Source organism: Festucalex cinctus, chromosome 16, assembly GCF_051991245.1.
Source record: "Festucalex cinctus isolate MCC-2025b chromosome 16, RoL_Fcin_1.0, whole genome shotgun sequence".
NCBI classification, from domain to species: domain Eukaryota; kingdom Metazoa; phylum Chordata; class Actinopteri; order Syngnathiformes; family Syngnathidae; genus Festucalex; species Festucalex cinctus.
This window is the reverse complement of record NC_135426.1, coordinates 13393065-13417312: the sequence shown is the minus strand read 5'-3', so window position 1 is coordinate 13417312 and position 24248 is coordinate 13393065. Positions and strand designations below refer to the sequence as shown.

Below are 24248 nucleotides of genomic sequence, written 5' to 3'. Positions count from 1 at the left end.
AAATATTTTTTATCCGCAAGTATTTGAGTACAGACTCCAGCGTGAGTACTTTTGCCATCTCTGGTTGGCCCTCCGCTTGTCAGTGTGCAGTCACGTGGTAGCACAAGGACGGCCATGTTTCCGAAACACAAACAACAAGACTAGCAGGCAGCACACACACATACATACATACACACTGATGCGACCGTTGGAGGAAGGCGAGGAAGAACAAAAATACGACATTGGCCAAGGAGCACGGCTTCCCAGGAGTACCATCGTGTCGAATGAACGCGTTGACGAATGTTCATAGAGCGATGCGTACAGTAATTCGGCTGTAGGCGACGCAGCCTGGCTGGTGGTTGCGATTCGAAACAAGTGAAGGAAGGTAAGCACTAATGCTCGCAGCGCTCCTGGTTCCTCATCGCCTGCTAGCAGGCTAGCGTTAGCCGCCGTGCTAACATGGCGTCGCGCGGGTGACTTTTCGTACTCCACGCGGTTGTTGATTTATTTATTTTTTGCTCCCTTTCTCACCCTTGTCGCGGACTTCGCATGCGATTGCTCGTCGTTGCCGAGCTGGTGTACGAGCACTGAGCAGGCCCGAGGATCCTGACACTCCGCCCCCCTTCCGCCATCATAGCTGCTGGTGTCATTTGAACCTCGGAGGCCTCGGCCATCAACGCGGAGCTTCGATGCTATTAGCTGCGCACAAATGGAATCTTGTGCGACAAACCCAGCGCGATCTGTGCCATCGATACTTTTAAACCCACACCCCCCAAACAAAGAATAGTTTCACAACACCAAACAATGTAGATTCAGCGCGAGGTATTTGGTGGACGCTGCAGCTAGCTGTTTATTTTGCTACTTGTTCCCATTTAGGTTGCACCAGCCAGGGAGGGAAATCGGCTATTTGCGCTGTATTGTTTTGAAGTCAAAGTGCTTTGCAGAACAAACATGATCGAATGCGATCGAAAATGCAGCAAATCCGAGATGCGTTAGTTGTTGAATTGTTGCAGTGGTTTTCAATATTTTGACCCGATCGTGGAGCTATAACCAACATATTCTAAACAGCTCTGTGTGATGCAATGCAGCTGTGCATCAATGCAAACCAAGTGCTCGGGAAAGTCAATGCGACAATTGATTTAATACATTATCCAATTAAGCAATATCAATTATGATTAATGATTTCAAGAAGTTAACACTGGTGCAGATGCTCGGAATTTCCGCCTCTAAACGGTAAATGTTCTGATTTCTGTAGTCCCCCAGTGTAGGTTATATTGCCCCGATCGTTAATCGCCACCAAGTGTTATTTTTTCCTTGAATCGCGCGAGAACTACAGTCACGTGTATCAGCCCATGGAGTAGTTTTTTTTTTGTTTTTGTTTTGTTTTCTCCTTCCCAATCCCATGTAGTAGTGGTTTATACTGCATTCGATGATTGTCGGAAGTCGGACTTTTCCGAGTTCAAACCAGGAAGTGTGGACGGGAACGCCCCCTTGAACTCGGAAATTCCACTTGCGAAGTCGGAAGAAAAAAGGACCACGACTTCACCGTCGGATTACAATTTGACGTCACTCTGAGTGGCAAAACACAATTTACTCGAGTATAAAACTAGATAGCTTTCTTCATTCATAAATATTCGACATAACTCTGACGCTATCTCCCTGCATGAAATTATACGGTCAACTACTTAACTGTATGGAATGCTTATGAAATAAGATTAAAACAATAAATGAAGCAAAATTGCAAAAAAATGCACGTTTTCTAGAGGTCAAAATGAGTTTTGAGGACCAAAATAAAAATAAATTTAGCACTATCCGCCATTTTGGTTGTTTACGTTCGCCTCGAACGCTTTCAGGTCGGAACTGAGAAAAAACATCTCGGACTTACTGCTGTTCAACTGCGGAATGTATAGTTTACGACAAAGTGTGCCTTAATTGTTTGTAATGGAATGATGGAAAAAAAAAAATCCGACTTCCGACCATCCTCAAATGCAGCATTTTAGAGCGCTTGCCTCGAAAGTCTGACGTCACTGGTTCAAATACCACTCATACCTTTTTAATTTTATTTTTTACTATGACTACATATTCTTGCAGTCAACCAGGAGTTGTAAACGAGCTGTTTTGTTTAATGTGTTACTGGTTTTTGAAGAATTGAGACCGTGACTCACATGCAATATTTGCCACATTTCACTGTTGACGGTAGTTGTATTTGCTCTGCATTGATGAATTTTCTACATTTAACGAAGTACAAGATGCAATGGATTGCTGCATTTGAAAATACACTAACCCTGCTTTGAGGGTTAGGCTGGTAATGCCGATAACATCTTATTTTCGGTGGCAAATTAAAATGAAAACGCAGATGGGGGTGGAGTCATGGCAAAATAGCCGATTCACACCAGACCAAGAATATATGTCTCTGGCAATTGGCCAATCAGAGCCATTCATGGCGGCAAAATAACCACTACCTCGAGTGAAAACAGATTCTTTGCCAACATATTTCTATTTTGAAACAATAATCAACATTTTTGCCCATTTTCTGGCATGTTACAGACCAAACTACTAGCTGAATCATAACCAATTTGTGTGATCATTTTCTGCAGTGTCAAATTAAAATAATGTCCTGTTTTTGAATCAAGTGATGGACATGAAAGCCTTTTTTTGTATATCATGAGTCATTGATTTATCAAAACACAATTATTATTATTATTATTATTATTATTATTATTATCTTATTATTTTGTTGTTATTGCAATATTTTGGAAATGTGGTGATATGAATGAAGCTCAAGCACTTTATACACCCACAACAATAAATCACTTCAAGGGGGCATAGTCCTGTATTGCCTGTTGTGTTCTCACTATCAGCAATGCTAATAAAACAGGACTACTTCTTAATTCAGATAATCACAACAAAAGTTCTGTTGGCTTGAACCACACAATTGTGTAAACAAAGCCATATTATGGCTGATTAAAGAAGTGAATTGCAGAATGTGTCAAAGATTGGATCAAATCTGTTCTTGGGTTTCTGATTTTAGCGCTCTCCTGGAAATAGTTTGCTGACTCGTTTATTTTGTAGGAAATGTGTGTGTGTGTGTGTTTTCCCCAACTCAGCGTTAATGTGATAGATTAACAGCTGCGTTGTACTTAGCTGTTTGAAAAAATTTACATCAATTTACAATTTTATATTAAAAAAAAAAAAATAATAATAATAACAAACTGCCAGGCTGGATCAGGGCGTTTTCATGAGCTATTTGTTTTCTTTGATATGTTTTCCAGTGGCGCAGAGGAAAGAAGGACAGGAAGTCAAGGCGTTACCTGGAGGGTGTCCGCCAGTCCACATTTTAGTCGGAACGAGCGAGAACGGCGCCAAGAAAAGGGAAAGAAAGGAGGCGGAGCACGGAGAAGAGGAGTGCGGGTCGCGTCTGCTCTCGGCAGCTGTTCCAGCAGCCTGTTTTTTTTTTTGTTTTTTTTGTTTTTTTTTGTCAGCTGTGACTTTTTAACTGTTCCTGTGTTTCTTTTTTTGATGAACTAGTTCAGGTTATGAATACAAATGTGAGATCTAACTGCTGTAAAAATTAAACAAAAACAGTGTGCAAGGAGAGAGGGAAACAAATTCTTGCAATTGCTATATTTTTGTTCCATTGACAATTTCCAAAGTTCTTTTTTTCAATGTTTTACAACCTTAATCGGCTGTGAGTAGCAGGAGCTTCCATTCTCCAATCTATCGTCAAATCCCTTCCTTACCAAGCACGGACTGATAACCTGGTACCCCTCAAGCACCTACATCTGGCAGCTATTCTTGTGGATGTGTATTTTTTTGAGGTGAGGGGGGAGCGCCCTGTGACCACAGCTTAAGCACCACTCAGCCTTCTAGTCACCCAAGCCTAACTAAACCTAGCCAGCTCTAGCCTGGTCCTGCCCAGTCCAGCCTGCTCCGATATCTCTGGACAGGGTAAGCTTCTATATGTGACATCATACAAATGTGTGCCTAAGAATGCGTTTGCTTCGCAGATACTCGCATCTGTGTGGACGTGAGGAATATGACTGCTGAGACTCTCAACTTCGGCCCAGAATGGTGAGGGACTGCACAAATATGCTTTTGTGGTTATATTTTAGGGATAGACCGATTATCGGCGCCGATATTCAGCATTTTGAGAAATATCGGCATCGGCCATTTTGAAGAATCACATGGCCGATAATAGAGCCATTTTTTTTTTTAAGTGTTAACTTCAGGGAACTAATTTAAATGTAAATTAAAAAAAAAAAAAAAGTTAGTTTTTTCATTTTTGTCGACCCTGGGAACTCTCTGCACCTTCTGTTTTTAATTGAAATTAAAACTAAGATAAGTAAAAATTTAATAATTTGGATATTTTGAAATTTTGGGAGACTTATTTTGTGTAGAAAATAATTGTTTGTTTTTATTTAACTTTTGAAAACATGCTACTGCGCCTGGGAGATCCCAGAACTTGTCTATTGACTAAGATTTAAAAAGAAAAACAAAAAAACAAAACATTTAAATTGAATATCGGCTCCAAATATCGGTTATCGGCATCCTTCACTACTAATAATTGGTATCGGTATCGGGCCCGAAAAAACCTTATCGGTCTATCTCTATTATATTTACGTCAAGAACGAGCGATGGATATGTTATACATACCAAAGTTGAATTAAGGATTGATTTCAAGTTGCCACCGAGGCATCACCACTTCCATTTCCTCTCCCGTCCTCCTTGCCAGTGGATGTTTATGCAGCGATTTAACGGGAGGTGCGGCCTGCCGTTTGGTCACACTCCATTTCCAACAGGCCGGGGACTGCTGCAAACGTTCTTGGTTCACAGCCAGCAGCCGGACGGGGAGAATATTTCTCTTTCTCGGCACATCTGGAGCTGCTTGCCTCTCACTCTGGTCACCGTTTCCATCGTTTTAAAATTTATTTTAAATGGCATAATGATTTGAATAACTTGCTAATGCGTAAGAAAAATTACAGTGCGGCTTAGTGCTCTCTCTCGCTCACTAACATCCCTACACCCACCTCCTCTCAGAGGTGCATATGGTTTAGATGTGGGTCTGTGAGTCAATAACACTCCTCTGAGAGGCAAGTGAATGGAGCCATTGTTCAGCTCCCGGCCTTGGAAGCTGTTCCTTCTTGTAACAGCTTTTTTTTTTTTTTTTTTGCCGTCAAATTGGAAAGCTAATATATTACGAAGCAGAGTGCGTTCAGTGTGGGAGGCGACAGTTGATTTGTTGGAGAAGGCGAAGTCGCTGATGTTTCTTAAGTGCGTGCTGTTAGATGTGTGTTCTTCTGATAATTCAGAAGAAAATGTTACATAATAGCACTTTTCCTGCTTTCTCTGTAATTGAATTGATTTTGTTTATTGTTGGGCTGTTCGATACCACTTTTTTTTTTCCCAGACCAATACCAGTGTGAGTACTCACCAGGGTTTTTATAGTTTTTGAATTTTCATTTTAGTTAGTTTTTTAAAATTTAGTTAGTTTTAATTAGTTTTCAGGGTGGTTCTGTTGTTGTTGTTGTTTTTTTTTTTTTTAATTAGTTTTAGTTATTTAAAAACTGCTTAGTTTTACTTTAATTTTAGTTACCGTAATTTAAGTATTAGTTGTTTTTTTTTAAACGTATGTATTACTTGTGCGCAATGTTTAAAAATCACCATGGGAGCGGTGTCGTCTGAATGTGTTTTTCTATTGGCTGCTGTTAGATGACTTCACTTCTGTGTGACACACTTTCAAAAGTCCTTATTAAAGTTAATATCAAAATAAATCTACCTAAAATCACATTTAAAATTATTCCCAAAGACTCATGCATTAAATTAATTACCAAAGACTAAAACGAAGGACATTTTTGCTATAATTCTAGTTAGTTTTGTAAACATAAAATGTAGTTTCAGTTAGTTTTCGTTTTTATTTTATTTCTTTAACGACAATGGCATTCGAGTTTTAGCTTTAGTTTTTGTTTTTTTTTGTCAGTTTTAGTTAACTAAAATAACCTCGGTATTCACTTTAGCAGGCACCAAGACAAGTACCGATTCTACTAGTACTTTTAAATTTCCCCAAAGTCAATGAGATACTGTAAAATTAAAGAAAGACCTACATATCCCAGTACAGCGAAAGGGAAGTCAACCCAAAAATTTTCTGGACAATAAGTTGTATGCGCCCCAACTAGTCCAAACACATTACTGCGTTTGTGGAATGTGTTAAGCAGCAAATTCCACCCTTTTTGAGCCATCTCACGGGGCGGCCATTTTACCACTGTCAACTGAAAATTACATCACCATTGCTCAGGGCTCAGGTAACAACCAATCACCACTCAGCTTGCAAATGTCACATGACCAAACTGACAAAAACAGGCGAGCCTTGATTGTTCGTTACTTGAGCCCTGAGCAACCATGATGTCATTTTCAGTTGACAGCCAGTGGCAAAATGGCCGCCCCCTAAGATGGGTAGATTTAGCTGCTTCACACTATTGAAATGGAGGAAAATAAATCACAATTATTTTTCAAACACTTTCACTTTATTTGGTCACACAGATTGATGCTAACATGTAGCTTTGCCTGTCCGAACCCAGGCTCCGTGCACTGTCCAGTGGGGGGAGTGTGACATCCCCCCCTCCCTCCCCCGCCATGCCAAAGTACAAGCTGGCCGACTACCGCTACGGCCGAGAGGAGATGTTAGCACTTTATATCAAAGACAACAAGGTAGGTTGCGCCACGCAGAGCTCGCGAAGCTTCATCCTCACTCAGAGTAACCCGCTTCGTATATTACGAGGAGTCTGTTCCGTTCCCTGAAGGCCCCATTGTTGTTTATCTTAGGTCCCGGAGGACATGCAGGATAAGGAATTTGCTGCTATTCTGCAAGATGAGCCCATGCAGCCGCTGGCACTGGTGCCTCTCACTGAGGAGGAGCAGGTCAGCCTCTTAACTCAAACCACAGTGACACACCAAGGTGAGCCTTTCCATTGGCTGACATTCCTCACATCCCCCCTCCACTCTCGCCCTCGCAGAGGAACTTCTCCATGTCTGTGAATAGTGTGGCTGTACTGCGGCTCATGGGGAAGGGGGTGGGTGGAGCCGCCCCGGCCGGAGCGGCCCGAGGACGGGGCGCCACTCGAGGCAGCAGAGGTACTGACTTCAAATATTAATAGACAACAATAAAATGCTAGCCAAAGTGGCTGTAGCTGCAACAGTGTGGGCTACTATTTAGGGAAATAGTCAAGTGCCCATTTCCTTCTTTTTCTCCACCATGTCGGTTGAGCTCACTTCCTATTGCCCGTCCTTTGTCAAGCCACCCATGCTTCAGTGTGCGTGTGTTTTTGTGTGAACAGGCCGGGGCCGCGGGGAAGGTGGATTCTACCAAAGAAGTATTGAAGATGCCGAGGTCGGTTTCGGTCGAAGCTCCAGAGAGATACACCGTAGCCAGAGCTGGGACGACCGGTAAGGAAGTCAACACATACCCGGTTTTATTTATTTATCTGATTACCCTTGTTTTAAATGTACAATTGCAATTTCAGAGGCGAGCGTCGGTTTGAGAAGCCGCTCCGTCGCGAGGTGGGCCGCCCCGGCTTTGAGGAGTCTGCAGGTTCCGGCGGCTCCGGGAGGAAGGATTACACAAGGGCTGACAGCGAAAACTGGCGCACCCTCCGGGAGGAGCAGGAGGGGGAGGAGGGCGAGCCGGGAAGCAATTGGAGAGTTGCTGGACCCCGTAGGGATGGTATGATAAACAAACAATTCCTATTTTAAGTTGTTTCTGTTCCTGTTTCTTTTGTTCTGATGCAGAGATTCATGGAGCTTGAGTGTAGTACTCACGAGCGGGTTCTTTTGTCAGATGGCGGTCCCCGCTCAGCAGGCTGGCGGGATCACGGCTGTCCAGGTGACAGTCGCCGTCGCAAGTTCGATTTTGACTTCGGGGGATCCGAGAACGCGGGCGGCAGCCGCCGGCGTGCCGGCAGCGAGGGGCCGGAAGACGACAGGGACGGCCTGCCTGAGTGGTGTATGGATGAGGAAGATGGAGGAATGGGAACTTTTGACTCCTCGGGCGCGTTCATGCCCATGAAGGTCAGTTTTGGCAATCATATACTTTGAATGACATTTAAATACATTTTCGAAAGGCTAGTATGATTTTTTTTCCCCCCCCACTCTGGTCGTCATCTTTCAGAAGGGTGGCAAGGAGACAATCCTGGAGGAGGAGTTGGAGTTCAAGGGCATTGAGGAGGAAGAAGAAGTGGAGAGTCTTCCTGAGCCAGAGAGGAACACTGTTGATGGAGACAAAGACAAGGGTTAGTAGTTTCCTTCCAGTGATTTGGGAAACAGATTAGCTGCACCTTATTGTTGTAATGTATTCCCTGTTGATCATTTTTATCTTGTTCCGTCAGAGAGTAAGGAAATCACATCAGCTGCAGTTGATGGGGAGGCAAAGCCAGCGGCGCCTTCCAGCTCCCCTCCTGCCCATTGTGCCCCTCCATCCCTGGAGCCCCAGCCCAGCAATGGTGGCCCAACAGCGGACACCGCTAAGCTCAGCAACAGCCTCCCTTTAAAGGACAGTAGCCCACCAAGTGAAGGTATGAAGCTGTTTCTTCAAATGACAACTTATGTGAACGCTGTGGTTAGCTAATCTAAGATGGGAGCACTGAGAGCGGCTCTTGTTGACATTTTGGTTTGATATCCAATATGTTTCGCCACAGCTATCGAATATCTTGTTTACTGAAACAGCTGCTCCCACTTGGTCACGTGGCTGCACTGCCCCTCACAACTAACCTCTACAGCTTGACCTAAAAAAAAAATAAAAATAATAAAAAAAAAAACGAGGCGCATTGCTTTTATATGTGTGTCCGATGTGGCTCTGGTTATAGGATCTAAGACCCAGGTGAGCCCAAACACTGCCTCCTCCTCAGTGCTGCCTCCACCACCGCCATCTTCTGCTGCGCTTCCCCTCCCTACGTCCGTGGTTGGAGACGCTGAGGATGATGAGGGCATGAAACACCTGCAACAGGTGTGTATCTTTTCTCATTCTATACCAGTGGTTCTTAACCTTGTTGTGGCTACTGAACTAGAAAGTGCTGGACAAGAATTGCTCAACTCGGCGTTGCAAGTGCAATATTAACCAGATGTCAGGTTTACCTGTTTGACATTTATAAAACACAACAAAAAGGAGAGAAGACACTCAGTTCAAAGCTTGCGAGGAGAGAAGAGAGAAACTGACTGATACAATTCACTACTGCACTCTCTGAAAAACAAAATCCCCCTACCCTCTTTTTTTTTTTTTTTTTTTCTTTCTTTCTTTTGGTTTCCAAATGCAAAAAACGCAATATTGTGCTTTTGTACATCAGTGTTGTTATTATGTTTCATTATTAGTATGTTTGCCCTGCGATTGGCTGGCAACCAGTTCAGGGTGTACCCCGCCTACTGCCCAAAGCCAGCTGAGATAGGCTCCAGCATCCCCCGCGACCCTTGTGAGGAATAAGCGGTCAAGAAATCCTGTCTGCTAATCTGTCACTGTGACACTGTCATCTGACACAAAGTGACACAACAGCTTTCGAAAGGTTTAAATAAAAACCCCAAAAAACAAAAAACAAGAAGGAAATTATCGTTATAACGTAACAACGGCTATAACGTTCCAATAATAATGCTAATTCGACCGCTAACTAATGCTGGCTAACTTAGTAGCTTAGCATGGAAACCATAGTAGCCACTTGTTGACATACTTACTGTAATTGTGTGTGAAGATGTTTTTCATCAAAAAGATGAGGACATTTTATGTGAAATAGTTTTAGATAGGAAATATTCAACATGATGGGCTGACAAAAAATATATCTAGGGGTAAAATGATTGTCCTGGCTAAAACTAGACTAAAACCTTTACTAAAACTAGACAAATAAAACTATGTTGTGTTGGACTAAAATAAAGACTAGAATGCCAGATTTATGCTGCATTCAAGGATGGTTGGAAGTCGGACTTTTCAGAGTTCAAACCAGGAAGTGTGTACAGGAACGCCCCCTTGAACTCGAAAATTCCATTTGCTAAGTCGGAAAAAAAAAAAAGGACCGACGGACTACAAGTGATCTACAATGGCGACACAATTTACTTGAGTATAAAATTAGATAGCTATTAGACGTAACTTCACCTAACGCAACGTACATGACAGTATGCCGCTATCTCCCTACATGAAATTATTCAGTGAACTACTGAACTGTATGGAATGCTTATGAAATAAGATAAAAACAATTAATAAAGCAAAATTGCGAGAAAGTAAGTTTGCTGGAGGTCAAAATGAGTTTTAAGAACCAAAAAAAATAAAAATTTACCACTATCCGCCATTTTAGTTGTTTACGTTCGCCTCAAATGCTTCCAGGTCAGAATTGTGAAAAACCAATTCGGATGTATCTGACTTACGACTATCCTTGAATGCAGCATTATAGTTGACTAGCTGGGATGATGGGATGAGGTTGACTAAGTATGATTAAAACCGACTACATTTAAAAATGCCTGATAAAATTAACACTATTGCAAAGAATTTTTTTGCCTTGAATTTCCCTCGAAGAAAGCCAATGAGAGTAGCTAAATATCGTATGTGTACGTGTTTAGGAGGCAGAGAAGATGGTGGCGTCGCTGCAGGACACATCTTTAGAAGAGGAGTGCTTCACGCAAGCGCTACAGCAGCAGCAGCAGCAGGAGAGCAGGAACACCGCAGCCGCTCTGCCTCTGTCTCACGAGGCCGCCATGAAGTGGTTCTACAAGGACCCACAGGGAGAGATTCAGGGTATTGCTATGGAGACGTGGCTTTGTACAGGTGTCTATTCGGTCGTTAGTGAAAATCTAATGATAAAAGAGTCTCGCTCTCTGCTCAGGTCCATTCACCACGGTGGAGATGTGCGAGTGGTTCCAAGCCGGCTACTTCACCATGACCCTCTTGGTCAAGCGGGGCTGCGACGAGGGCTTCCAACCCCTGGGCGACGTCATCAAGATGTGGGGCCGCGTGCCCTTCGCCCCGGGGCCCTCCCCGCCGCCCCTGCTGGTGAGACAGCCACCACCGACGCAGCGCCCGCAGCCCACCCGGGGGCCCGCCGGGACTGTGAGTCAGAGCTCATCCAACATAGACGATGGGAAGGGGTGGATGCAGAAGGGAGGGAAGATGGATAGACAGGCAACGGTAATAGATTTTCATATTTGAAGGATTAACAGACATCTGTGCATGCAGAAAATATATTTTGTTCGGTGTTTGTAGTTAGAGATGTTTGGTTTCTTGTTTGTGGAGGCTTGCCACGAACTTAACAGCCCTCCATCCAACTCCTCAGGGAAACCTGGACCAGGAGCGTCTGAAAAAACAACAGGAGCTGGCAGCGGCGGCTCTTTATCAGCAGCTCCAACAGCAGCAGTTATTCCAGCTCATTAACAGGTGAGTGCCGACCAACATCCCCCTGTCGGCATGAACTTTTGCGGCTTTAGTCGGTCTTTGTTTTGTAACTTGCAGGTGCAGTGAGCAGGGTATGATGCCTTCGATGAACAGGTCGATGTCAGTGCCAGATACAGGGTCCATGTGGGACATGCATACCTCAGCTTCACAGCCGTCAGGTGCGGGCTCATCCGCTACTCGGGGATAAAAACGAGGCAAATACAAAAAAAAAAAAATGGCGATGATGCTATGTTTTAAATGCTCTCGTTACGTTTTTGCAGGTGGTGAAGCCAGTCTTTGGGACATAACAATGAATCCTTCTACTCAGGGTCCAACTCTGGAACAGCTTCAAAAGGTTTGACTTTTGATGTTCAAATTTTTCTATCATTCTCGCTCTCTTGCTCTTGCTCTTGCTCTCTCTCTCTCTCTCTCTCTCTCTCTCTCCCTCTCTCTCTCTCTCTCTCTCTCTCTTTCTCTCTCTCTCTCTCTCTCTCTCTCTCTCTCTCTCTCTCTCTCTTCTCTTTCTCTTTCTCTTTCTCTTTCTCTTTCTCTTTCTCTCTCTCTCTCTCTCTTTCTCTTTCTCTCTGTCTTTCTCTCTGTCTTTCTCTCTGTCTTTCTCTTTCTTTCTCTCTCTCTCTCTCTCTCTCTCTTTCTCTTTCTCTCTCTTTCTCTTTAATGCTGTGGTAGGGTTGTGCAATGAATCGAAATTCAATTTCAATTACTCTCCACAATTACAAAATCAGCATAATTGTAAAAAAAAAAAAAAAAAATAGCGCTAATGTTTTAGTTGTTTAAATTTATACAGTTTTACACTTTTTAATTGAGATTTTCAGCAGTAAAAAGTTAATAATTTGTCAAGAATTAATTTGATAACTTCATTAGTTTTCAAGGATAATTAGTAGCTTTAAAAACACATTTTACTACTTGTTGTGTTTAAACGTAAAAAAACAAATACAAAATATTAAGACATAATTATTTGACACACAATAATTATGCAAGTTCCTTTTGGATGAAACAACATTTATTAACCCTTGTGCCATTTGCTTAGCCAAATATGTAAATTAGGAGTTGATTGTGCAGGGGGAAAACAAAAAAAAAAAACAAAAAACAAAAAAATGAGCCACGGCTTTGGAAAACTGGGGGACCGTCAAAATGCGAGTGTGCCAACATTTCTCAGCCATTGCATGAGGGAGATAACTATTATAATATCCCTGGAATCGGCGTTAGCCAACCGCGTAACATTAATGTACATTATAAGTGACATTTTTGGACCGATTGGACACTGCATGTATTTTATTGCAATTTCCGTGATTTCTGCATGAAATCCTTCTATGGACATTCCTCGACGGTGCCATGGCCATGAGAAAGATTTCGCACCCCAAATCCACCAGGTGGCGGTAGAGGCCAATTAATGATTTTCCTTGCAAACGCCGCACTGATTCCAGCACGCCATATTCCACACAGACTTATTTCTTCGTGCTTTTTACTGATTGTGCATTCGACAGGATGTTAGTGGATGCGCGTGCACGTTAGTGGGCGCGCGTGCGTGTTCGTGGATGCGCGTACACGCGCGCCACTTATATTTTTGTGCAGAAAAAGGTATTGCGAGCTATTGACTTATGTTTCGTGTTGGGATATGCTGTTTGTTTGTCTGCATGGACGTGGGAAGCACGTTCCCTAGTGGGAGGGGTCGAATGGCAATGCTCTTTGCCGTTGTTATGTCCCCAAAATGAGCCACTGTTAGAGGTGGGCGTCGTTGCAATACAGCGGTTTTCCTCAGTGTGTGAAGGCTGTTATTTAATTTTTTTTTTCTCTTTCTTCACTTCAGAACTTCAGAATTAATAGCGTGCATATTCCACACGCATGCACAGTTCGATCATCCATTTTGAACAGCCGAGCATTGACATTTGCTCTGCCAAGGCTGCAGGGGGCAGGCGTGCCATTGTGGCCAAACGTGCGTGCAACGTGGAGGTGACGTATTTCCCTTCGTGCATTCTTCAAAACATGGCAAGGAGCATGGATTGGTGAAAACAATAAGCAGAAGGGATAAGACAAAACAAAAAAAACGTTGTTTTTTTTCAACTTATGAAGTGTAACATGTAACGGTTGTCGAGATGAATTCCTCGTCGGTTATCTTATCTGGCCGTTGCATTTCTACGTGTGAAAGTGCTAAGCTTCGATTTTTATTCGGCTAGTTTGTATTCACAACAACGTGCTAATGTGCTAAGAGGATAACGTGCACGAGACATGAGCTTCCTGGATCTAAGGAAAAGAACGGCGATCGGAGACACAAAAAGCTGCAAATGCAAGTTGGCAAGTAAGTACTTCTACAAAATAAACATAAACGAACATATGAGCACGTCCTGGAATGCCGCGGGGGCCGTGTAGCTTCCCAACGGTATGTAGCTCGTCGCTGTGTTGACTTCCGTTCGCCGGATACAATTGGATACAGGCGGTGTAAATTTATCCGAAAAACACACACGATTTCCGGGTAAAGTAAACGGACGGATCGGTGTAATGGAGCTTTTTCTTTCCGTTATTTGTCCGGAACCGTACGTCCTACGGGGAAAATGACACATATCTGACACATATCTGGAACCGTGAGCACAAGAGATACGTGGCTCGTTGAAGTGCGACGCCGGATACGGGGGTGTAAATCGGGCCTTCCTGTACCCGAAAATCAAACACAATTTGCGGCTAAAGTCACGGAGGGTCCCGGTGCCGCTCCGGAGCCCCACAAAAAGTACTTTTTTCCCCAAAGTTTTCTATCAAATCTACCGTGTTGCCTGATGCTCTAACTATGTCATATGAAAGATTCAAATTTATTTCTTTATTATACATATATACAACACAGTTAATTTTCTTCATAATCTATTATTTGGCTTCTGTTGTCCTATGGCGGGGGGAAATAATAATAATAAATAAATATACTATATTTATGCATAGTTTTGATGCCAATGAACATTTTGGGTGGTTGAAAGAAAAAAAAATGTTAAAAAATGACTTAGTTATCACACCTCAAAGTAGAATTACTTATTTGGCTAAAATGTACTCTTCGAGGGTGTTCTGAGTTAAATTGCCATTGTCAAAAAATTTGGCATGCATTGAAAAAATTGTTGTTATAACTTATTGCCTTATTCGAAGCTCTAATTATGTCATATGAAGTATTAATTTTTTATTAATTTTTTATACATGTATACAGCACAGTTCGTTTTCTTCATAGTCCATTCTTTGGGCTTGTATTGTCCTAAGAGGGGGGAATACATAAAAAAAAAAAAAAAACTTCATATGTATGGATAGTTCTGATGCCAATGAACATTTTGAGTGGTTGAAATAAAAAAAAATGTTAAAAATTGACTTAGTTATCACACCTCAAATTAGAATTACTTATTTGGCTAAAATGTACTCTTCGAGGGTGTTCTGAGTTAAATTGCCATTGTCAAAAAATTTGGCATGCATTGAAAAAATTGTTGTTATAACTTATTGCCTTATTCGAAGCTCTAATTATGTCATATGAAGTATTAATTTTTTATTTATTTTTTATACATGTATACAGCACAGTTCGTTTTCTTCATAGTCCATTCTTTGGGCTTGTATTGTCCTAAGAGGGGGGAATACATAAAAAAAAAAAAAAACTTCATATGTATGGATAGTTCTGATGCCAATGAACATTTTGAGTGGTTGAAATAAAAAAAAATGTTAAAAATTGACTTAGTTATCACACCTCAAAGTAGAATTACTTCTTTGGCTAAAATGTACTCTTAGAGGGTGTTCTGAGTTAAATTGCCATTGTCAAAAAATTTGGCATGCATTGAAAAAATTGTTGTTATAACTTATTGCCTTATTCGAAGCTCTAATTATGTCATATGAAGTATTAATTTTTTATTTATTTTTTATACATGTATACAGCACAGTTCGTTTTCTTCATAGTCCATTCTTTGGGCTTGTATTGTCCTAAGAGGGGGGAATACATAAAAAAAAAAAAAAACTTCATATGTATGGATAGTTCTGATGCCAATGAACATTTTGAGTGGTTGAAATAAAAAAAAATGTTAAAAATTGACTTAGTTATCACACCTCAAAGTAGAATTACTTATTTGGCTAAAATGTACTCTTAGAGGGTGTCACTGATTCCAAGGCACAAGGGTTAAAGGCATACTTGACTCACTGAGCCATTAAAACAGTAAGATAATATTTTGTATATAAACTTTTTCAACCAAACCCAGAAAGCAGGTGTGCTGTGATTGGTCGTTACCTACTACCTCAGCACAGGTGATGTCATCTTCAGTTGACAGCAAGTGGAAAAAAATGTTTTTAAAGGTATTAATTGTTCATGAAAAAGTTGTCATATTAATTATATACAAAATATTATCTTCTTACTGTTGTAATGAGTCAAGTATCCTTTTAATAAATGTTGTTTAATCCAAAATGAACTTGCATAATTAGTGTTTCAAATAATTGTCTTCATATTTTGTTTTTTAGGTTTAAACATTTTTCTTGCTTTGTACCAAAAAATAAAGAATCGTTTGAATAATTGTGATTTCAATTATTGCCAAAATAATTGTGATTTATGATTTGAATGTATTCCTTTCAGCTCCAGCAGGAGAGGCGAGACGCTGAACTCAGGGCGAAGCGGGAGGAGGAGGAGCAGCAACGGAAGAGGAGGGAGGAGAAGAGGAGGCAACAGGAGGAGCAAAAGAGAAGGGAGGACGAGGAGCTCTACAGACGCAAGCAGGTGAAGAGTTTCTGTTCCCGCCTCGTCCATTCTTCACGGCTTACAAGCCATTCCAAGTTTTGTCTTCTTTCAATGTCGCCAGCAGCACGAGATGCTTTTGAAGATACTGCAGCAGCAGGGGCCCGTGGCAGGCAGCTCCAGCTGGAGTGGGGCTTCTTCATCTGGGCTCTCGAAAACGGGGAAGCACCTGTCTCTGCTGGAGATGCAGGAGACTGAAAGACTTCTGAAGCAGCAGCAGCATCAACAGCAGAGAGCCCAGCAGCAGAGGGAGCGGGTAAGCTTCCGAAACCAGTATCATACATTTATTTTATTTTGTCGGCATTTGGGTCCGGCCAATATGGATTTTTTTTTTAGGCAAATGCTGTTTTTTGGCAGAAAATAAAAACAGATTAATTTCAGTGGGCATCAATTATACGTGTATTTTAACTATTTGCGAGCCGTCCTGGTCCCTATGACAGGTCCTTATCAACAAATGTTATTATTCACTATTTAGGAATATAAGCTTATGGTATACAGGGTTTTTCCTGGCTCAAATTGAAGCAGTGGCGGTGTCACCCTGACTATGATGGGTAACTGCTGATACCAGGTATTGGTGCCAATACCAGTCTTATTTTAAGGTATCCGTACTCGTGCCGGTGACCATTATGGGCCACCCTCCTGCCGCCCTTTTACGAACAGGGTCTATAAATTAGAAATTATTTGAATACAAAGTTGCCATGAATTATTTTTGCCATTGTTTTTTTTATTTTTTTTTTATCTACAATCATTTAAAAATTCATCCACTAAATCTTAAATCTTAAATTGTAAATACAGTTCAGCGTTGTACAACACTAATGTTTATTGTATATAATGTGTTTTTATGACTTTGACGATGGCGGAAACGCGCCACCTCTGCCTCGCAACCAGGAAATGGGCGTGCGCAATAGTAACTCCATAATCTCTTTCTTCTTTGCTACATTAAAGTTTTAAAAAAAAATGAGAAAAAAAGAGAGCTTGTTTCTTCTTTGGTTGTTGCTTCAGGTCCTTTCGGTGCACTCCTGTTGATGTTGCCAAAATGGCGCAACACGAACTGCAGTTGAAATGCATTCCTGCCGAGCTTAATGAACACAGCTGGAGCGCTGCGGCTGTGTTGAACGATATCAGTGGCTCAGGCTGGAGGTGGGGAGCAAGTTCGGTGGAGGTGGCCGCCTCGGCATTTTGTACACAGGAAAAACCCTGGTTTAGATGTATGTGTAATATAGAATGAGATCAGTGTTACTTATCTACAGCTGCTGTAAATGGTTGGAGTACAGATACTAGGTATTGGTAACAGGCAGAAACCCTTTTTTTTTTTTTCTTTTAAACAATGAAATAATATGAATAATGAAATTGGGGGTGGGGTTATCTAGTGGCCCCAAAAAAATTCAAATTTGACATGAAGAGTTAATGTGCTCTTTTTGTCTGATTCGCAGCATTCGGGCATGTCAATGGGCAGTTCCTCCATGGGAGGTCAATGGGGGGACAGCGTTGGCATCTGGGGAGGGCCTGGTGGCATGGAGGGCAAAAGTGGCGGGATGGGCATGTGGGAAGAGGCCGTGAAGAACCAGGCCAGCCTGCGCGGCAACGGCAACAATAACTTGGGCTTGAAGAACAGTCGCAGCAGCCCCTCGCTCAGGTCTGTATGTCGCTGGCGCTTTCATTTCCGCACCGTTCCACTTGCATAGCTCGAACCCGCATGTGCGTGTGGGGCCCCTCCAGTGAGCAGTACATGATGCGTCGTAAGCGCACAGATGAGGAGGAGAAGCTGCTGAAGCTGCTGCAGGGCATGAAGTCTCAGGACGGCTTCACCACCTGGTGTGAGCAGATGCTGCACGCCCTCAACACCTCTGCCAGCAACTCCTCGTCTCTGGATGGTAAGATTGCCAAGGGAGCTTCACTATTCGGACAGACTGAGAAGGCGATTTGATTCAGACGCTTTGCACCCGTTGTCACAGTTGCTACGATTGTGGCCTACCTGAAGGAGGTGGAGTCTCCCTATGCAGTGTTGGACTTCATCCGGTCCTACCTGGGGGACACAGTGGAAGCCAAAGAGTTCGCCAAACAGTTTCTGGAGCGACGTGCCAAACAGAAAGCCAACCAACAGAGACAGCAGCAGCAGGTAAACTTGAACTCGCGACAAATTCCACTTTGCTGTCTTGGTCACACACGTGGAACGCTTTTTGTTGGTGCAGCTATCAAAGGAAGTGGCTGGCCTGAACATGAACTTCCCTCTGCAGGTAAACGCCAATGATGAAACCTTGTTACGAGCCGCCGCTCGGTAGTAGTACACTTACATTGACGTGAACACGCCCACTCTTAACAGGACACGATGCGAGGTATGAACGCTAGCGCCCTGCAGTCTATGTTCCAGGCCAATCACATGGGCAAGGCTGGTCTCTATGACAACCAAGGAGGGAAGATGAAAAAAAAACAGCCCATGATGCTGCACTCAGATCCCAGCATCTTAGGTAAGTCATGTCACAAACTTGAATCTGCTTCTGTTCGTGTTTTTATAGCAGTAGTTCTTGTCGTCGGTCATGATTGTTTGTCCTCAGGTGCTCTTAAAGGGATACTTGACTCATTTAACCATTTTCAGCTGTAAAAAGTTCATATTTTGTCCAGAATGAATTTAAAAACTTCATTATTTCTCATGTATAATTAATACCTTTTTAAAAACAAATGTTGTCACTTGCTGTCGACTGAAGATGACATCACCTGTGCTGAGGAAGTAGTTAACAACCAATCATGTCTCAGTTTGCGGACCAAACTCAGAAAACAGGTAAGTCATGATTGGGCGCAAACTACTTCCTCAGCACGGGTGATGTCATCTTCAGTCGACTGCAAGTGGCTCACCGTTTTTCTGAGTTCGCAAGCTGAGCCATGATTGGTCGTTACCTGAACAACTGTGATGTCATTTTCAGTCGACAGTAAGTGTCAAAATGGCCGCCCCCCCCCTGAGAGATTAAAAACGGGTGGATTTTGCTGCTTTATTCTTATTCCACAAATGCAGTCTCACTCAGAATACTGTTATTTGACGAGTGGGGCTGCGTAGAACAAATCTTTGTAAAGAGATTTTTTGTGTTGACCCTGGGGGGGAAGAAAATAGAAGACACTGATTGGCCAACGGCTACGATAGCGCTAAAGTGAATTAGCATTGTTAACAGCCCTGCTTCTCCTTTTGACGCAACTCCTGCTTCCCTGTGCCTTCTCCCGCCCGCAGGCTACTCATTCCACAGTACGGCCGAGTGTCTGAGCCTGAATGAGATGGAGATGGTGGAGGATTACTGATGTGACGCAGCGCAGCAGCAATAGCTACCTGAGGCCTTCTTGTCTTTTAATCAGACAAACCTGATGATGAATGTGCACTGCTAGGGGAACCCAGGGGGGCTGGGGGAAGGGAGCAGCCCAAAGAGGAGGTACGAGGCGGTCGTGGGGGGTGGGTTGCGGACGCCGCTCCTCTTGTGGTTGTGACACAAAAAAAGGGGCTCCCTGCCGCACCAGTGGGGCGGGGGTGGGGGCATGCGTTTCAAAGAAACATGGGTATCCTCTGGCACTCAACATTTTAAGCACCTTATAATGAACTAATGCACTTTATTGAGATGGGATTTGAATATTTCTTTTCGTCTGTGTGCGTGTGTTTGTGAGTGTGTGCGTGCGTGCTCAGAATCAGCGTGTATGCGGTATGTGTGCAGCTCAACTGGAAGTGTTAACACGGGCGGGGGTCAAGCGGGGGGTGAGCGTTTCAGTCGGGGACCTTTAAGTTGCGAGCAAATCCTTTTTCTCGAAAGACAAACACTGTTGATATTTCTGTTTTGCATTTTTTTACGTTTATATAAAAAAAAAAAAAAGTAAAGCTATTGAAAAGTGGATTATAAAAACTTGAAGATTTGCACTTGCCTAAAAAAAAAAAAATCTTAAAAAAAAGGAGGTTAGTCGTAGAAGTGGATATTTTTGTGAATGTGTGAATGACTGATGTTTGATTGGTTCTTGTCTGTAATATACCAGTGTGCACAATGTTTTTTTTTTTTTTTTTTTAAGTTACTTACCAATATGTGTGAGACGAAAGTGGCCATTCATGTTTATTTTGTACTTTTTTGTGTTTGTGAGTGTTGAGTAAGAGAAGGCAATTGCACAACACATCCTTTCTCTTAGCAGCTCTTTCTTCCCACTTCGGTGATGAACTCCCTCGGTTGTGTTTGAATTTTTTGGGCATCACAGGTGTTGAAGATTGCGGGCTCGTGCGTGCGTGCGTGAGTGTGAGATTGTTCATTTACTGTTGAAAGAAATGAGTCAAGACTACAGGTACTCATTTTCAATAATGTGCTTTTTTTGGTGTATGAATGCACATTTGTGCCTAAGAACTTGGATCGGGTGCGTGGCCATTGAGACATTAGCTCTTTTTCAGAGTGAGTGTGACGTGTGTCAGTGCTCAGCACAGTGTATGTCAAGTGTATGTTTTTATATATAAAAATATATATAAATATATCGTTGATGTTTCTAGTTCGGTCTGGGGGTGATCCATCAGAAGGTTCATGGGGTGCGATCATGTTGCCTTTTGTTAGCTCGAACTTGTGAATGAAATATTGAGAAAAAACAAACAAATTGCAGCATCTTAACGGTGCATGTAAGGTTAGCATTGTTACTTGTTTGTGGTTGTAATTTGATAATGAATTTTCTTTTTTATGAGAAATATATACAAATATATACATTATATACAAAGTTTAAAAAGTATTTGGACTAAGATAACGAGCACTTGGGGCTGCTATTTTTGTTTTTTTTTGTTTTTTTTTCTTAAGTTGTGATACTTTTTTTTTTGTTTTTGTTTTTTTTTCATTCTCGCCATGTGAAGTGTATTTCTTTCTTAAGAAAATATTGAATGTATTCCAAAAAATGACAAGAAACCCGTGCTGATATATTTTTTTCCTCAGAAGATTTCAAAAATGGAAACAAAATACAAGAAAGCTTCAGAGGATTTTTTTTTTTTTTTTTTTTTTTTTTTTTTTTTTTTTAAGTGGAGGAGAAAAAAAACTGTGGATAGTGAGTTGAACACACTGCCTCTACAATCCTGATCGTACAAATGGTGACTAAGAATTCAAAGAAAGGACTATTTCTATTCCATACTGGAGCTTTGGTTGTTTACAAACCACATGGATATCAGTGGGTGCATTTCTTCCACCCCCACAATGTCTTTTTGTTTTCTTTCCCATACAAAATGGGCAGGGTCTGCAAGTGCGCTTCTGCCATGATGGACATTGAGTGGTGTTGTGGATGAAAGATGAACAATACCTCTGCTTAACTGGAGCTTTTTGGCAATACAGTGCAGAGTGGCGGAAAGTCTAGGTTTGGCCTCCATTTTATTTTTTTTTTTTGCATAGAATGGAGTGCAGGGCGACGCCAGTCGTAGAAGGAACTGAGAGGCAATACGAGTCCCGGGCTCAGTCCTCGCCAGCACTCACCCTGCCCTAAACCAACTCACCTATGCACTTTTGTTCAATTCAAGCTGTGAGGTACCATTTTTTGGGGACGGGAGCACAACGGGAGGATGGTGGGGTCACTGAAAAGAAATTCCTAAAATGAACTGAAAGACTGGAGCCTCCTGTACATAATCATATTTTTCTATCACCTTTCAGAGTAGACTACAAAGATGGCTTGTGAATGGATGAAGGAGAACTCATGGCGTGCCATTGTCAGAGTGAATGGATTTTTTTTTTTTTTTTTTTTTTAAAGAGAAAAACAAAAACTTTTTTCACCCTCCCTGGAGTTATACAGGTGGAAAGGGGAAAACAAGTGTGTAGCTCCAGCAGGACTCTTAGCAAATGTTGCCATGGCTATGAGATTGCTCTGAAACAACCACGAGGTCCGAATCTTTGCCACTGGTAAGGCATACGAGCCCGGACCAAACTGTTGACATCTTGCTTGCTCAATGTACTCACGTCCTGTTCTCGTCTTCTCGCAGGAGTTTACTACTTCTGTGTGCCCAGCGAACTCGAACCTTTTGCATCTTCCTGGACGTACCAGGCAGAGTTGAGGACAGCGTAATCCACCTGTGAGCCATGACCATCATCACCCACCTCGGACGGGCTGCTCCGAAGGGTGTCCGACTCCGAACCTACCAGCAGGATCTTTTCGGGATGGAAAGGACAAAAAAAAAAAAAGAAGCTGGATTGGCTTTGAGTGGATAAGGGGCCAGCACGACGCCCTGCAGCCGTGGATTAGGCTGGACTGAAGACGTGTACAATAGCAAACAAGACTTTTGACACAATTTAACATTTTGCAGTCACACATACAACACACACAAACACATGCACCAGTTAAATTGGTGCTTTGTAAATACTGTACATTTGTAGGTGTTTTTTGAGTTTCCCCCTCATGAATTTTGCTTTAATTCTCCAGTTCAACATGCCTTAAAACTGTACAGTCGAGTCCTGAATGGCTTCGCTGACAAATGAATTTGAGTCGGACAAAACTGCACAAGAACCTGCGCTTTTGTACCGGGCTTTCTGGTTATCTTAAGAACAGAGCAGCAATCTTTTCTTGACATCCATGTATGTATATATATTTTTTGGCTGATGGTTGGCTTTTTCCTTTTTTCGGGGTTCGCCATATTAATTTTTTTTCCCCCAGTGGCGGCTTAGTGTTTTATGCGTGGTTGGTGCAGACTGAATAAAAGTGTTTAAGTCTGTATTTGGAGCTGAGCTGAAAGGATGGAATCAGATGTGTTGCTGCGTGACCAAATATCAATAAGCAACTTGTAAGCATTGATGCCAAATTAAACCAGATCATCATTCACTTTGGTTTGGAGGTTTAGGGATTTGTATGCTTACTGCATGTATCTTATTTAATGCATGACTTGGAGCTATTAACTTTTGGTGACCGTATGTGATGTCAGCTCACACCAAATAGGACAACTACCCATTTTTAAACAGAAATGCAGGTTGGCCGTTGCATTTGATTTGTAATGGAACTGATTTGTGACAGTTTTGAATGAGATAAAGAATGGATACTTTAACCATGCCAGTCTATCAGGTAAAAACATGTTTATCAAGATAAAGCACAGCGTTTCTTGTTGGTCGTCTTGAGTAAATTGTTGCAGTTAAGATTTATTGCACTGCCGATTTTATGACAAGATAAACTATAACATTGTACTGCAATGTGGATATCATCTGGTTGTATTTGGCAGTTCTCAAAACATTGACGCTAACAATTGCATAACCCAATCAGCTCAGCTCCTATTTTTTTTGTCTTTGAAAGTTGTTGAAGCGGAAGTCAAGTTGAAAAAAAAAAATCTTAGCAGTAATATGATCTACGGCCTCCCTGTAGTTATAGACGGTCTTATTATTATTGCGTAAGAGAAATAAGACTATTCTATCTACACTCAAGATACCGTGTTTTGATTAGGGGGCTACATATAACATATTGCAAAGGAAATTTTCGACGTGACATCCGCTTTAAAGAGCGTATATTCCTTTGAAGAAAAGGAGCAACAGAAAGATATGTAAATAAATTGGATTGTTTTGTTTGAAGAACAAAATAAATACTAGCAGTTAGCAACTGACTGTTGTGCATTCACTTGCTTGCGAAATCACGCCTTCATACACACGGAGTCTCGCGAGACTTTTACTGAACACATTGCTTTCTCACTACAAATGGCCTTGCTCGTTCAGAAAAACATCATACTCCGAAATAGAATATCTACACCTTTCAAGTGAACTAGTGGACTCTACACAACCATCACCACACTCCGGTGAATTTTCGCCTCAACCAGAATTCAGGCAGGTGAATTTAAACGGCATTTCACGAGACTGAAGGCCTGGAAGAGCCAGAAGTCGGGTGAGTAGCAGAGCGTTAGCATGCTAATGCTAACGTGACGTGCAATTATTTGAACTAACGTTTGAAACAAATGGAAGCGAGTGACTTTTTTTTTTTTGTCAGCTTGAGTATATACACAGCATGCTTGCATGCTTGACAGACTAAATGTGCTACACTTTGGGGAAAACGTACATTCTAAAGTATTGCGTATCAAAACAAACTGCACTACTCGAGTGGAATGGCTTTGGAACAACCATTCAGGCGCGCTGTTAAATACGTCATTGTTGTCGCATAACTTTAACGTCAGCTTCT

The 24248-nt window shown here is 42.1% G+C and overlaps 1 protein-coding gene across 4 annotated transcripts; it reads left to right on the top strand.

Moving 5' to 3' along the window:
* The first annotated feature begins 88 nt into the window (after window positions 1-88).
* On the top strand, window positions 89-23674 carry gigyf1a (GRB10 interacting GYF protein 1a). Of its 4 annotated transcripts, none has more exons than XM_077500590.1 (26): window positions 89-364; window positions 3252-3927; window positions 3987-4050; window positions 6555-6684; window positions 6799-6894; window positions 6990-7107; window positions 7311-7419; window positions 7497-7696; window positions 7811-8040; window positions 8141-8261; window positions 8358-8543; window positions 8835-8974; window positions 10567-10741; window positions 10830-11131; window positions 11277-11377; window positions 11453-11553; window positions 11656-11729; window positions 15969-16109; window positions 16195-16383; window positions 17561-17763; window positions 17847-18001; window positions 18083-18246; window positions 18320-18364; window positions 18451-18595; window positions 19348-22003; window positions 22084-23674. In XM_077500590.1, the coding sequence occupies exons 3-25, from the start codon at window positions 4016-4018 to the stop codon at window positions 19413-19415; spliced, it is 3228 nt and encodes a 1075-aa protein (XP_077356716.1). In that variant the 5' UTR covers window positions 89-364; window positions 3252-3927; window positions 3987-4015; the 3' UTR covers window positions 19416-22003; window positions 22084-23674. The 4 variants fall into 4 exon arrangements, with proteins under 4 accessions (XP_077356716.1, XP_077356714.1, XP_077356718.1 ...); XM_077500588.1 differs by having other exon boundaries at window positions 16192-16383; XM_077500592.1 differs by having other exon boundaries at window positions 90-364; window positions 10830-10996; window positions 16192-16383.
* Window positions 23675-24248: the final 574 nt, after the last annotated feature.

Bases quoted from the DNA above. Each gene is read 5' to 3' on its own strand.
- gigyf1a (XM_077500588.1), top strand. From the start codon at position 4,016: ATGACTGCTGAGACTCTCAACTTCGGCCCAGAATG. The intron at 6,895-6,989 runs GTCAGCCTCTTA...TCGCCCTCGCAG, and splicing joins CTCTCACTGAGGAGGAGCAG to AGGAACTTCTCCATGTCTGT. The intron at 11,132-11,276 runs GTAATAGATTTT...CCAACTCCTCAG, and splicing joins AGATGGATAGACAGGCAACG to GGAAACCTGGACCAGGAGCG.